The following is a 13,640-nucleotide window of genomic DNA, read 5'->3' as shown; positions in this document are numbered from 1 at the left end:
GAAGGGCACACCCATGTGGGGAGAGCCCTTCCCAAATCTGCGTTTGTGAAGTCTGGCCATACATACACACATCTGCTGTTTAGCTAACTCAAGTCTCCAGCTTGTGGGCTTTTTAAAGTCTTTTCTCAGTGCTCTGCAGCAGGAAACTCCTTGAGTTTACATATTTGAGGTGCTCCCTGATGTATAAATACAACTTGCTCTGCTGAATGTTCTTTGTTTTGGAGTGGTATGAGAAAGCTCTTCCCTTTTCTGTGTTGAAACACTGGGATGACTTAACCAACTCACTATAAGCTGACATTCATCTCACTGCCCACTAGAGTACTTCAACAGTCTTCATCTCTAGGATAGAAAAGATGAGACAGTAAATTGTGTCTGTAGCCTTTGCTTTCTTTACTGGGGGGCTCTCCTTTTGAAGTCTGCTTACCACCCTCAACAATTTACCCATCATCTTTTATAATACGATAATCATGATAGCCAAAGACAACTTCTCCCCTCAGTTTATAATGTGTCTCAACCTGTAGCTTACACACACTTCAGCTCTAAAACCATTTAAATGGGTTGCTTTGGACTAAAATACACTGATGAAAAATTAGCTTGCTTGGGTTGGCGAAAGTCATGGTAAAAATTATATTCAGATTTGTGACTTGATTAAAGCAGTTTTGCAAGTATACCCCATGTGAAAGGATCTTAGCAAGAAAGTTAAAGTATTGTTGCTGTTTTTCTGAGGCAATTTGTTTTGCACAGGATGAGAACCAGATGAAGAAAACGATGATATGCAAATAGTGGTGAAAGGAGGTAATCAGACCTCAGCCACATGAGCTGGATCTGCAAAATGAGGAGTGACAAGTTGGAATTCCATAAAAAGTGCTGACCCTTAAATGGTTAAATGGTCCGTTTTTCCTATGTTTAGGTTCGTAGTGCACATTTGTAGATGAATAGACCTGTTGTGGTGGGTTAACCCTGATTGCCTACTGCGTACCCACCAAACTACTCTGACACCCTCTCCTCAGCAGGCCAGGAGGAGAAAATGAGAAAACTCCTAGGGTGAGACAGGGACATTATTCACTGATTCCCACAACAGGCAAAATTCACTGAGCCTTGGGAGAATTAATTTAAGTTATTACCAATTAAAGTAGGATAGCAACACATTTCCCCAGCTTACCCTCTCTTCCCAGATCCAAATTCACAATAGTGCAGAAGGACTGGGGATGGTCAGTTGAGGGTCAGGTCGTGATCGGTCTGTAAGATTTCCCCTCATTTGCTTCCTTCCTCTTCACACTGTTGCCCTACTCCAGCATGGGGTCCGCTCCACTGGATAGAGTCTCTGATCAGCTGCTTCAATGTGGATCCTCCTCTTGATGGGTAAGTCCTTCAGGAACAGACTGTTCCAGCATGAGTCCCCCATGGGCCACAGTTCTGCCAGAAACTGATCCTGCATGGGCTTGCTGGGCTGCAGCTTCCTTCAGGGCCCATCCCTCCACCTGCTCCGTGAGGGACTCTCCATAGGCTGCAGTGTGGGTATCTACTCCAGAATGTTCCACCATGGGTTGCAGGGGGACAGCCTCCTAAACCATGCTCCAAAAAGACTTCACTGCTGAACAGCAGCACAGTAGGAAGATGTTAATAGCAAGTATTATCATACTAACATGTGTTTCCACAGGCTGCAGGGAATGTCTTCAATGCCTGCAGTACCTCCTCCTGCTCCTTTACAGGCCTGGCTGTCTGCATGACTATTCTTCACCTATCTCTCACAGCATTTTTTTACCCCTTGTTAAATACATACAGAGGGAAGGCATCAGCTTGGCTGAGAGGCTGAGCTGTGTCCCATGGCAGGTCTGCTGGAACTGGCTCTGTCTGAAACAGAGGCAGCTCTTGCAATCCCCCTTGCTGGAACACCTCGCCACTTAAACCCTGTACACCTCTTTTCAAAGCAGAAGGTGAATGTTAGATGCACTAATAAGGTAAAAGCTTGATTCCCTCCTCTTGTAAAAAACAGGCCCCAGCAATATAACACAATCCTCATTGGGTGGTTTCTTTGAGAGCTTTGTCTCTCTAAGGTAGCTTACTTGAACATTGGTAATGTACTGTAAATGGCTTGAAGACAGAAATATTTTTTTTTCACAGGAGTAACATCAAGTAAAGTTGAATACATTTGTCTTTTAATTACAAGTATAACAGCAGTGAAATTGAAATACAAAATTAGCACATAAGGTTTGCATAGAGATAATTACTACTGAAGAAGTACAAACTTCTAAAATTTCACAACTAAAAAGATTTACCTGCTAAACAACAGCAGCATAGTAGTAAGATATGAATATTAAGAATGTTAGTATATCAGTTAATGTATGGTTTCACTTGTACAGATCTTGAACAGCAGAAAGCTGATCAGGCTAGGCTTGGCTTACATTATTACCACAGAACCACAGAAAAATATTAACTTGAAGCACGTTTTTTATTTAACAGATTAAGCAGGTTTTTTATAATAAAAAAAGCTTTAAGTATTATCCCCTTAAAACAATAATGGATTTAGACGTCAGGTCACAACAGGCTTGTAGGTATGAAAACCATTATCTGTAACCAGTAGCTACAATGCGGAATAAGCTTAATGCTGGGACTCAAACTGGATTTCCTTCCTCTAATTTCAATAGCAGTTTCAACTCTTGAAGTTCAAGTTGCATTCATTAAAAGCTCCAGCTTTCCAAGTAATACTAGCAATTATTGCACTTGTACTGGTTGTATTGGCTTAGTAAAGCCATTCTAAAGCAACTGTTTAATATTTGTACATTTTAAAGCACTTGATCTTATCTACAAAGGAAATAAAGATGATAAACCCACAATCAAACTTAATTATGAACAGTCTTAATTTTCAGAGTTTAAATGGATGTGCATTTAATAACTACACTAGAAAAGCAACAGATGCTGCAACTACCCTATGATGACTAGTTTGGTCCATGTCAGTAATCAAGTGATGTTATAAAAAATAAACTAGTTTATTGTGTATAAAATGAGTAATGTTGCATTTTTGTTCAGATTGCACAGTACAAACAAGCTAATATCTAAATTAATACTGTTACAGGTAGTTATTACATAGGGACAGCAACTAGAAAAAATAAGTACCTCAAAGCAACAGACTTCTGCAGCCAGTTTTCCATAACGTTATATGAAAGTTAAATATGTCTTAGTTAGAAGTATGCATATTATAAAATGTTTGAAAAATGTTTACGTATGAGCTGTTAAACTAGTTTTCCATAGCAAGAGTATATGATGATTATTTACATTTAAAAAATCCATTTTTCAGAAAAGAATTTACAATGAAATAAATAACCTTCAGCAGTCCCTTAACCCAACTACAAGATCTGTAAGTGGCAGTAAGATCTGATAAGCCACCTTGTGTCAGTGTAGGGTCAGTAAAGTATGCGTCATCCAGAAAGAAGTGCAACTCTGCTTTCACTTTACTAGTCATCTAGAAACATGCACAATACATATAGGTACCTCCAAATATGGTACAGTCTTGAGTATTTATACAAGATTATTCACAAAAACATACAATATATTTTACAGTTCTTTAATACAAAATATCGGTATCAAACCAATCTGAACTGCACTGATCAGACATACACTAGGCAGGCAAAAGCTGCGAAGAATAACAGTTTTTAAATTTAATCCCCTCTTCGCCTTTTAAACTCAAGCAAGATATATGCAGTTTCTTCAGAATGTGTTGGTAAGGTAAAGGTGATGTAAAGGTCCTGATGAACATCAGCTGAACCTTTATGTATTCACTGTCTCTCCAACACTATTTAAAGTATCAAAATGTAAAGCTGCAGTCTAAAGATTGCATCAAAAATCAAGCTTACCTCCTTCTGAATTAGATGAAACTGCAGTTTAGTTATCCCCACCAAAGATTTCAAAGATTGAAATATTAAAAAGAAAACACAAAACAAAACCCCCACACTTAAAAAAAAAAGAAAAAAAATAGTTCAAATCCAAAACATGGAAGCATGTCTAAGAGCTGGTTTGCTTCCTTGTCACACCTGATGCTTGGGAAGTTGTTCATCTTCCATTTAAGACACAATACAGTCATAACTGCCTTCCTGCAACAAATGTTCATCCTCTGTCTTAGCCTTGTCCTCTTCATGTCTGCTTGCACTGCTGCTGCCAGCATCACTCTGAGGATTAGTGCCATGGCTGGATGAAGTCCTGCTTTCCTCAGCTCTGGGGTTCACTTGTTCGGGAACCTTAGAAGGATTCACTGGCTGAAATGCTTCAGGCTGTACTTGCTCTTCTACTATTTCATTTAGTTTCTGGATCTGTGGTTTGATGATATTTAGAAATGGCTTGTACCCAGGGCTAGGAAGATAATGGGATAGAGCACTGTGAGAGAATTTCAAAATAGCACCTCTGTCATGTGCCTGAAAAGCAGAAACTTTTTTAAATAAATAGAAAAAGGCAATAAAACAGTGAAAGTTGCAAGGTTGGTATGTTTGTTGTGGTTTCTGTTCTGTTCTTTTTTTCCCAGTTCGATTACAACTGTTTGACTGTCCTGACAAAATGTTTCACCTATGGCTGAAGTTACTTTTTAGGTACCAAATTATCTACAACAGAAATGAACAGGAAGGTGGAAAGTAATACTTACCAGTCTGTGGAAGCCCATTTGTCAACAGCATGTAGGCCAGTCTTGATATTTTGACAGATTTCTCCATCAATATCAGAGGACTGCATTATACTGAAAACCTGGTTGATAACTGAAGATTCTCTGAGAATAAGGCCAATGACAACACACCAATCCAGACATCCCGCTTCCATGAAGATATGTAGCAAGTACCTATATTGAAAAAAACATTCTGCTTATTTTTCCACTCTGAAGACAAAAGGTCACAGTGTGATTCTGTAGACCATGTTTCTTTCTCCTAATGCTTCACACCAGCAAATCCAAGTGTCAAATGCACACATCACATTACTTACCGCAGCTGCACCTGTGACTTGTGCGGCCCTTTACTGGCCAGTTCTAGAGAGAGATGTTCAAGCTCCGACTGAGTTAAACTTAGACTGGAGAAGTTTTCATCCACCATGGTCCAGTCACCATCCACCATAGAACTTGTTTCAGTCAGGTCCGTTGCTGAACCAATGCTGCATTCATCACCTATCAAAAACACTCAGAAACATAAGGGAAAAAAGAAACTACTTACTTTAGTAAGACTCAGAATTTCTGAACTATTTGCTTACAAATTGACAAACAGTAAGTGCTTTCGGGTGTGTCACAGTTACTTCAGGCATACTGTCCATCCCACTTCAGCATTCTTGTCACACTGGATAGTAGAACTATTCCTGCAGTAACGCAGTAGTTTTTCTATCCAGTAAAAATAATTCCACAGAACAGTATCAATAAGGGATCCTATATATATGTTGAGAATCATCACAAAAGCAGAGGGATAAGCCTCTTGCATACTACAGTCCTAGAATTAAGTTTGTAGGAAGGGTTACAGTCTGTCTAAAGATCCTGCTTTTTTAACCTTTATTTTGTTAAAAATGCAGCTGCAATATCTAGTTTTTTCTTTGTACAACACCCTGCAAATTCTGAAATTCTTTGTAATGCAGATATTTACCTGCACTAATTCTAAAAAGAAGTGTTTCTAGCAAAAACATGAAGAGCACACGTAGCCACAGAATTTTCAAAGAAACAGTAACAGCAGCAAAGCTAAAACTGTTGCAGCAGTAAGTCATGAAGGCACCTGCCCTTCAGAATAATTTCCATATTAAAACAGCTGCATCTTTTCCATGGAAGATTTTTAGGAAGTCAGAAAGTTATTTGATTAGCTTCCTGCCCATGAATACCACTGCTGAATTAGTAACTTGTGAAATTACTTTTGGAATTCAGCTTGCAATGTTTTAAAGACTCTTAATTTAATTTCACTTTGAAATAAACTGCTTCTAAATGTACATCAAAGTTCACTGAACTCAAAAGTCTTCATCCAGATCAGAAAAAAACGTGTATACAAAAGAGAGGTAGTGGCAGACGAGCAGTACAAGCAGAGCAATGGGAAGAGATGCTCATTTTCCCCATTTAAGTTGTGGTTTTCTGCAGAGCTCTGCAACAAACTTAAAAATAATGCATTCTTGCAGTCTCTAGAATTAATAAACAAGAGAAACAGGAGTGAAAATAGAATGAGACAGTGCCCAAGCAGATGGAGAGGATCTCTGAATGCTGAGCCCCACAGAAAGCTCTAAAATCTTGGGGAGATACTTGTTCACACTAAGTAATTTTGTCTTTCCCCTAATACAGTGGAAGTGACATGAGTTAAATACTTTTGAAAATGTTGCTCTCTGCTTGAACACAAGAGGGAGCATAAAAATTTTTAATAAATAAAAAGAGGTCAATGGTCACACAAACATTTGCTGTCTGAGATTGGGTTCAGAAAAAATACATGAAAAAAATTCCCTTTTGTATTTTCATAAGCTAATCATACATTTAAGCTTTTAGAAAAGCAATTTAAACACAGACATCAGACAAAATAAAACTATACAGGCCTCTGATTTCCTGAACTTCCTCAATAAATGCATCTTATATCATTATAAAGAAATCCAAAAGCACAAGGTTCATGCAGTTAGAGCAGTGCTAATCTGTGTAAGAGTCTGATTCGTGCACAAGACAAAGATAAAAAAAACCCTTAGAACATTCTTCCTAGTCAGAATGAAAAAATACTTCAAATTATCACCACAGACAGGAACTTCAGCAAGTACCAATTTCATATTCTACTTCAAGTACTTCAAGATATATGGCATGGGCATTATCTTTCTATAATAAAAAATTCAGTTTACTTTTCAACAAGTCTTTTTTTTTTACTGAATTTTCTTTATCAGCGCAATGGAGAAGCAACAATTACAGCAGTGGCATGGAAATATCAAAACCAGCACATACTTCCAGGCATGTTTTTCCAATGACCAGAGAGAAGGAAGAGTGACTAACCTTTACTGAGCAAAGGAGAAAGGAATGCATCTTGCATGTGTGGTCCATGAGATGAAACAGTGTCAATCTCTCTCTGGGAGGAGCTGATGGTACCAAGCCAGCTGCGACTCCGAGGTGTGTTTGAAACCCCTGTATCCATTTCCATGTTTACAAAGGTGTCTGCAGACTGGGATTTGAGCAGTTGCTCCCCCACCGCTAAAAAGGAACAAAACAAACCACACCATAGAAAAGTCATGCAACTATCTAAAAGGAAACTTGGACAATCTTCCAGTATTTCCGGAGGCTAAAACTTGTATCAAAGTCAATATTCAATTAGTTTGCTGAGGGACCAAGAAAATAAGGAATGCAGCAAGTTTAGGTATTTTAAGAATTTCTGATCAGCTTTTTATGTGAGCACTGACATAGAAGTAGTATCATCTGTTACTATCAACAGAACTCAGTAATGATACTGCTACTAAGATGAGGAAGACTTGGCAGCTGGTGCCAACTTTGCAGTAAGGAGATAAGACAGTTGACTGAGAGATTAGTCACAGTTTACATTGAAGTCTTCAAAGTTCAAAGTGAATATTGGGAATATTACTTTTTAATTTTAAAAACATTAAACTGAACCTCATCTAAAGACTGTGTAAGAATATTGATTTTAGTAATTTTCTGCAGCAGAATTTGTATTAGGAGCAATTTCTATGTTCAGTTCAACATCTGCACAAGTGATACCTGGTTTAGTGACCCTGAGAAAGCAGGAAACTTCCAACAGTAATTACAACAAGAGATACCATCTGTGCCAAACAGAATCCCTTCAAATGCACACCCTATGGGAGAAAGCTGTACAGGTGGCAAGCCTGAGCCTATTCTTCACTTGGCTGAACAGAGAACAGATTGAGATTTGCAGATGTTGGACTGCAGAAGGGAAACCTAGTCCTTAACAACTCAGATGTTACAGCACCTGTCTTGTACTTTCCATTCTTGAAAGGTGAATTAATGGATGAAGCTGGTATGACTGGAAATGGCCAGAGGAAATCCTTGTGTAGCTTTTTCAATGCAAACACAAAATCCTCCACGCGGGCAGCTCTGGCTCGCTCCTTGCACAACCAGCCAATCAGCTCAAAGCCCAGCTGTGCAGCAAAGCAGCCAAGGTCTTTCAGCTTGATTTCTTCCAGCAGACGCCGAGCGTGCCGCCACAGCATCATGTCAATGTACATGTTCTCAGCACAGTCACTGTCCTTGCTCCACCTGTACAGACCGGAGAACAGCAACGTTAAGGCTGATAAAACTGAGTCACAAAAGCTGTTGGCTACAACCACAGTACCTCAAAGTGATCACAGTACTGTGGGGGATTTGGGGGGCAGGTCCCTTTGATATAACAGCAAAAGCAGTTTCCATCATTCCTTGCTATTTGTATTCTCACTGCCTCAATAGGTAGGTGAAATAAAGAATGGAAGTTACAACGGCAGCAGTGTTCATACAGTATTGAACTATTAGCAGTGCAGAAAAAAGTAAAGTAGTAGAGATAAAAGGCATATGAGAAACAGGTTTAGAGAACTAGTCAAATATTAGGACCCTTCCTATCAAAACTTTTAAGATAGTACTCTCAATGGAAAAGGACTAATTAAAAGTATTGGAACTTACACTAAGATTGTTTTAGAAGTCTATATTGGGAAAAAAGTCAAAACAAAGATAATAATGAACCCCAGCTCAATGCTGCTTCTGAATCATAATACCTACAAATATCAATTCTATATACAGCAGCTTTAAAGGGGATGTTCCCCTCATCTATTTGTAGTTTGTCAACACACTGCTAGATCAAGATGCGCACAGTAGCACAGTGCAATATACACTATAATGCTGGAAAATGTCAGCTTTCAAATGTATCCTACAGCAAACCAGATTCTTCAAATGTGAGGTATGTGGTCTCACTAGCTATTGAAATTACTACTACACATGCCTCCAGTGGTTTCAGAGGCAAGTGGTTTCTCTCAGCAAGCATACCTGTGTAAATATACATACAAATACACATGCATATATTTATATGTGTGAGAATATATTCTCCCAAGAACGTTATGACACACAGATATTACAGGAGTTGTGAAAACACAAATGCTAAGGATGTGGAAGGAGACTATGACAAATGTAACTCTATCATATAAATGTATTTCTATTACTAAATTGGTAAGAGAGTTAGTACAGCACCTAACAAAGTGGGGAAGGAGAGGACATTACTACCAATTACCTTTTTCCAGATGGGCCAGAGGGCATACTCAGTGTTTTTGTCAAATTAAACTTGCTATGGAGATTCTCTGCTGATTGGGATAAACTAATGCTGCGATGCCTGAAGAACTCAAAGCCACTACTTGAACTGGGTTCCTAGAACCAAGAAAATTAAAACATCCAGTCAAAGGCACAAACATACTATGTAACATCAAGACTAATCGTACAAGGCTCGATGCACACTATTTACTTTGCTTATCACAAACCTGAGTTGTTGGTGTAGCTGGGGGTGTCTCTGTTTCTCCAGAGCCAATGGCTTTAAGAAATCTAATCATATGACGACAAAGATCCCACTTTCCCTGCTCTAAGGCAGTATTAAACAGGAGAGTAGCATGTTGTCTGCTAACTGCTGGAACTTCCATATTCTGCAGGTAACAAAGCACAATTAAGTTACTTGCTTTTGCTGTAGAGCAACAGAAGTCCTATTAAGCCATATTGAGTCACATTCAAGTATACCAAAGATTATAACAAGCTAATTTCATGCTATTATTTCCCTTTTCAAAACAGTAAACTAACTACTTACATCACATGAACTTCCCCTTCTTCGTAAGTGGACATAGGATCAACAGAAAAATCTTAAATTAAAAATGTATTGAACACGCACAACTTTGGTATGACATTTTAAAAATACTGTAATGTTAGTTAATATCACCACTCTTGCAATATGTTAGGTACCCTTACCTGTAGGATAATAAGGTAAGAGGCAGCTGTGTCCAAGTCCTGGGCCATTAAGCACTCTTCAAATAAGTCCTTTGGGTTTCCAACAGCAGCAAAAAGGTAATTCCACAGGGCATACTCTGTCTTCCTAGCACAATGAACAACTGTCTGCAGGAAGAGGGGGAACTCTGTAATGAACTTCGCCACAGTGGGAAGGAGAGGGTCGGGAATGGGTTCCCGCGAGGTAGCTTCTTCTTCGAGCACTTCATGAAGCATCAGTTCTAGTACATGAGGAAAGTATGGTAGTGTGGCACACGAGTGGGCCAAAAGCAAGGCTTGTTCACCGAGGTTCCTAACCAAGAGCTGGCGTAAAATGTGATGGAGGTAGATCTGAGAGGTTCTCTCAACAATGGAGAAAGGAAAGAGAACCTCTAAGTGTTCTCTAGCACTGGTTTGAGTGTATAAACAGTCATAGAGCACAGTGTCATTGACAGCACCAAGAACCAAGGCATCTTCAAATAAAACAGCCAATGGGTATATGTTGATGTGGAAAGGCAGCATGATCCGTCTTGACAGAAAGGAATGTGGTTTTCGATGATCTCTGGGAAACAGGGGAAGCCAGACTTTCATACCTGCCCCACCACAGCTGAGCCACAGAGCCTCCAGTAAGTGGCGTTTCTGTTTGTTAATCCTGCAAGTAGTCCATACATTTTCAACAGACTGGGCTAGGACAACTGGAGCACAAAAAGGCAGCTATGTAAAATGAAAAATAAAAATATCAGTATTCATTATTCCTTTTTTTTTTACCCCTTTCACAGCTAATAACTACTCTCTTCAAACATGATATTCTTCTAACAAAGAAACAAATCTACTTGTTTCTTAACTGCATGCACCCTAGCACCTAGGAAAACACCACTTACTACTTACATTAAATCAAGACACTTCTTTGACTTTTTCTAACCTCCTTAATACTTAGTCAGGAATCAGAAAGAGGTCAGAACAAGGGAGAAAAATAAAAACCTGCTCTCTGCTTCTTCAAGTAGACCACAAGTCCAACCTACAACTGACAAAATTACTATAAACACCAAATCTGCTAGTACTTGAGCTGCAAACAAATCTCCATCTGAACTTTCCAGATGATTTCACTTTTCCAAAGTGCTTGTTTCACTGGGAATTGGTTTTTATCTGCACGGAAGAATTGAAAAGTTCAGTAATTGATTCTATTGATGTTGATGTTTTCAGAAACTTTGTAAACATACTCTGAAAAAATTGTATGTTCCATAAACAGACAGAATAGTTTTAGATAGACCAGACATTTCTCTCATTGGTGCATACCAATTTTGCACAGATTCCTTGTGTGTAAAACTTGTTTATTTCACTTCACTGTAACTAGTAAACACAACTAGTAAAAACTAGGAAGACATTCTTACAGGGAAAAAAAAAGTCATGGAATAGTAATCTACTTCCAGGAATAGTAATATACTTCCATCTAACAATTCAGTCCAACTGTAGATACTGCCCTGCATTATAGATCTATTTTCTTTATTTCTGGACCACTCTTCCACAACTTCTTCAGTCACATTTGAACCCATATGCAATACTCCACATATATTTACTCACATGCTTTCTTTGATTAGGATTATTATCTTTATCGCGTATCTGGGGTCCAGATCGATCCCTTTGCAACATGATCAGTTGTCCTGCTAAGTTAAGCATAATACTTTCAGCTTCACAAGCCTATGGATAAAAAAGATTGTTATGCAAATTATTTAAGTTTTTTGAATGCATCATTTTACTCATAATTAAATAAAAACTCAGAATAAAAAGCGTAAATCAACTGCACCACCCTACCTAGATAACTAACAACGGAATTCAATACAGAAGGACTCAGAAAAATCAAGTAGAACTAAGTACTGCAGTTCTTGTACAAAGAAGTAAATACTAAAAGGTTTCCTATTCACCAGACTCATTCCACATGTTTGATATGGACTTTTACCAACTATGTGTCTCGGCATAGGCAAGCAACCAGCAGTTCAAGAAAAATAAAGCTCTGTATTCTTATCATCACTGTATGATTGGTAGTATCTGACTGCAGAGACTAACACAACCCAAAAAGAGCTGAGCCAAAAAGAGCTGAGCCACACTTGCACAGCATCTTGAATTTCTATTTAGCTGCAGTTAGAGAAAAATCCTTCTAGTTATATCAAGAAAGCAAAGTCTTCTTTATAAAGATTCATATGAAAACTGTCTCATGTTAATTTTAAATCGAGTAACTGGACCTCTTACCATGCCATGCATGAACCTTCGTTTTAAAATACATGTATAGAGGATCTTTCCGTAAATTTGAAGCAGTATGGACTAAAAAACCATAAGCATGTTGCTTTTTATGCTCTTGCCCAAGACCAGACCAATGTCTCTTTACACATGTTCAGCAGTGTGGGACACTAAATTAGAAGGAACTGAAAGAAGGAAACACAAATCTTCAAACTTCAAATCTGTGCCACCACTTTTGTATCTGCCAGTGCCTTTGGTATGTGGAGAAAATTATGCACCTCCACATGCCTCCTGGACTGCCTCACAGGCAACACAACTTCTCATCCATGTTAAAGGAGCTGCCCTCATAAAAAGAAATACACTGTATACTGCAGCTAACTCAGTTAAGCCTCCTCTGTTATACAACAGAAATCCAAGTTCTCTTTGCACTATGCTTTCAGTGGCCTGACTAATTTTTGCAGTTAAGACAGGGCTTCACCTTCACAATTTTAAGTTATTGTTTGGCTATTAATCCATATCCTGACATAACTAGCATGGGATATTATTTTACATTATTTTAGTGTAGTAGGAAATTGACAAGAAGCAACCTGATAGGTTCATATGCCATCTTTTCCTTTTTTCTAGTTACTCTTTGAGTAATGGATATGTTGCTGCAAGAAAGGTCATTCCTAATGACACAGATTGCTCTGGTTTTCGATTTTTAATACAGAATAGAGCAATAAACCCTTTAAATAGTTAAATTAATTTGTCCTCCAAGATCTGGCCCCAAAATTTACAAGATAACAAGAGAAGGCATGAAATAAAATCCAAACTCTTGTTTCAATTTCCAACCCCTTGCCCCCAATTCACATATAAAATGTCTATATAATGAGCATCAGAAAAAACATGTTCTGGATTTTACCACACAGAAAAATTACTGACTTATGATTCATTTATTAGCCAGGTAACCTTTCAGGAGCAAGCTAACAAATTCAGGCACCAATTCTACCAAATTTTGAGACTTATTACCTGCTGAGGCATCTTCAAGGTTATGCCAGTCTCTGTCCTCACTGATGTCAACGTAACAGACACTACAAGAAAAGGATGAGGAATATACCGAGACATGGACACTTCTTGAAGAACTTGGATACTGGCAGTAGGGTTAAGACTGAAAAGAAAGATGACTACATTTAGAAATTTTACAATAGCATTTAACATAAAGTTACTATCTTGAAGTAGTATTAATCAGAATGAGCAACTTAACCTCAGCAAACAGTTTACTCTACAGACTAAACTGATGTTCCTTTTACCAGGAATCAGTACACATGTCCACATATGTACTCTACATAAAGTTACAAAACAAACCTAAGCAGGGTTACTTATCTTGATAGTTTGCAGAAATAATGATATGAGTGGATAGAAGACAACATCAAATTCTTCAGAGTAAGACTCTATTGACCCTTTAATAAAACATTTCCAGGGTTTGGATTCTGTTGTGAGG

General features: G+C 38.3%; 1 protein-coding gene across 4 annotated transcripts in view; it reads right to left on the bottom strand.

The window, feature by feature from the left end:
• Nucleotides 1–3,434: 3,434 nt before the first annotated feature.
• Nucleotides 3,435–13,640, bottom strand: part of RIC1 (RIC1 homolog, RAB6A GEF complex partner 1) — a 47,186-nt gene continuing 36,980 nt past the window's right edge. For 3 of the 4 annotated variants that reach the window (XM_071580463.1, XM_071580465.1, XM_071580464.1), the window contains exons 17-26: nucleotides 13,169–13,307; nucleotides 11,507–11,623; nucleotides 9,911–10,639; nucleotides 9,436–9,594; nucleotides 9,192–9,325; nucleotides 7,908–8,194; nucleotides 6,965–7,159; nucleotides 4,963–5,152; nucleotides 4,634–4,822; nucleotides 3,435–4,347 (exon numbers count right to left, since the gene is read on the bottom strand). In XM_071580463.1, the coding sequence (XP_071436564.1) occupies nucleotides 4,062–4,347; nucleotides 4,634–4,822; nucleotides 4,963–5,152; nucleotides 6,965–7,159; nucleotides 7,908–8,194; nucleotides 9,192–9,325; nucleotides 9,436–9,594; nucleotides 9,911–10,639; nucleotides 11,507–11,623; nucleotides 13,169–13,307 (2,425 nt within the window). In that variant the 3' untranslated portion in view covers nucleotides 3,435–4,061. The remainder of the gene's footprint in view (nucleotides 4,348–4,633; nucleotides 4,823–4,962; nucleotides 5,153–6,964; nucleotides 7,160–7,907; nucleotides 8,195–9,191; nucleotides 9,326–9,435; nucleotides 9,595–9,910; nucleotides 10,640–11,506; nucleotides 11,624–13,168; nucleotides 13,308–13,640) is intronic. The other variant, XM_071580466.1, reaches the window with a different exon arrangement.

This window comes from Pithys albifrons, chromosome Z, assembly GCF_047495875.1.
Source record: "Pithys albifrons albifrons isolate INPA30051 chromosome Z, PitAlb_v1, whole genome shotgun sequence".
Classification (NCBI taxonomy): domain Eukaryota; kingdom Metazoa; phylum Chordata; class Aves; order Passeriformes; family Thamnophilidae; genus Pithys; species Pithys albifrons.
This window is presented reverse-complemented; position numbering and strand designations above follow the sequence as displayed.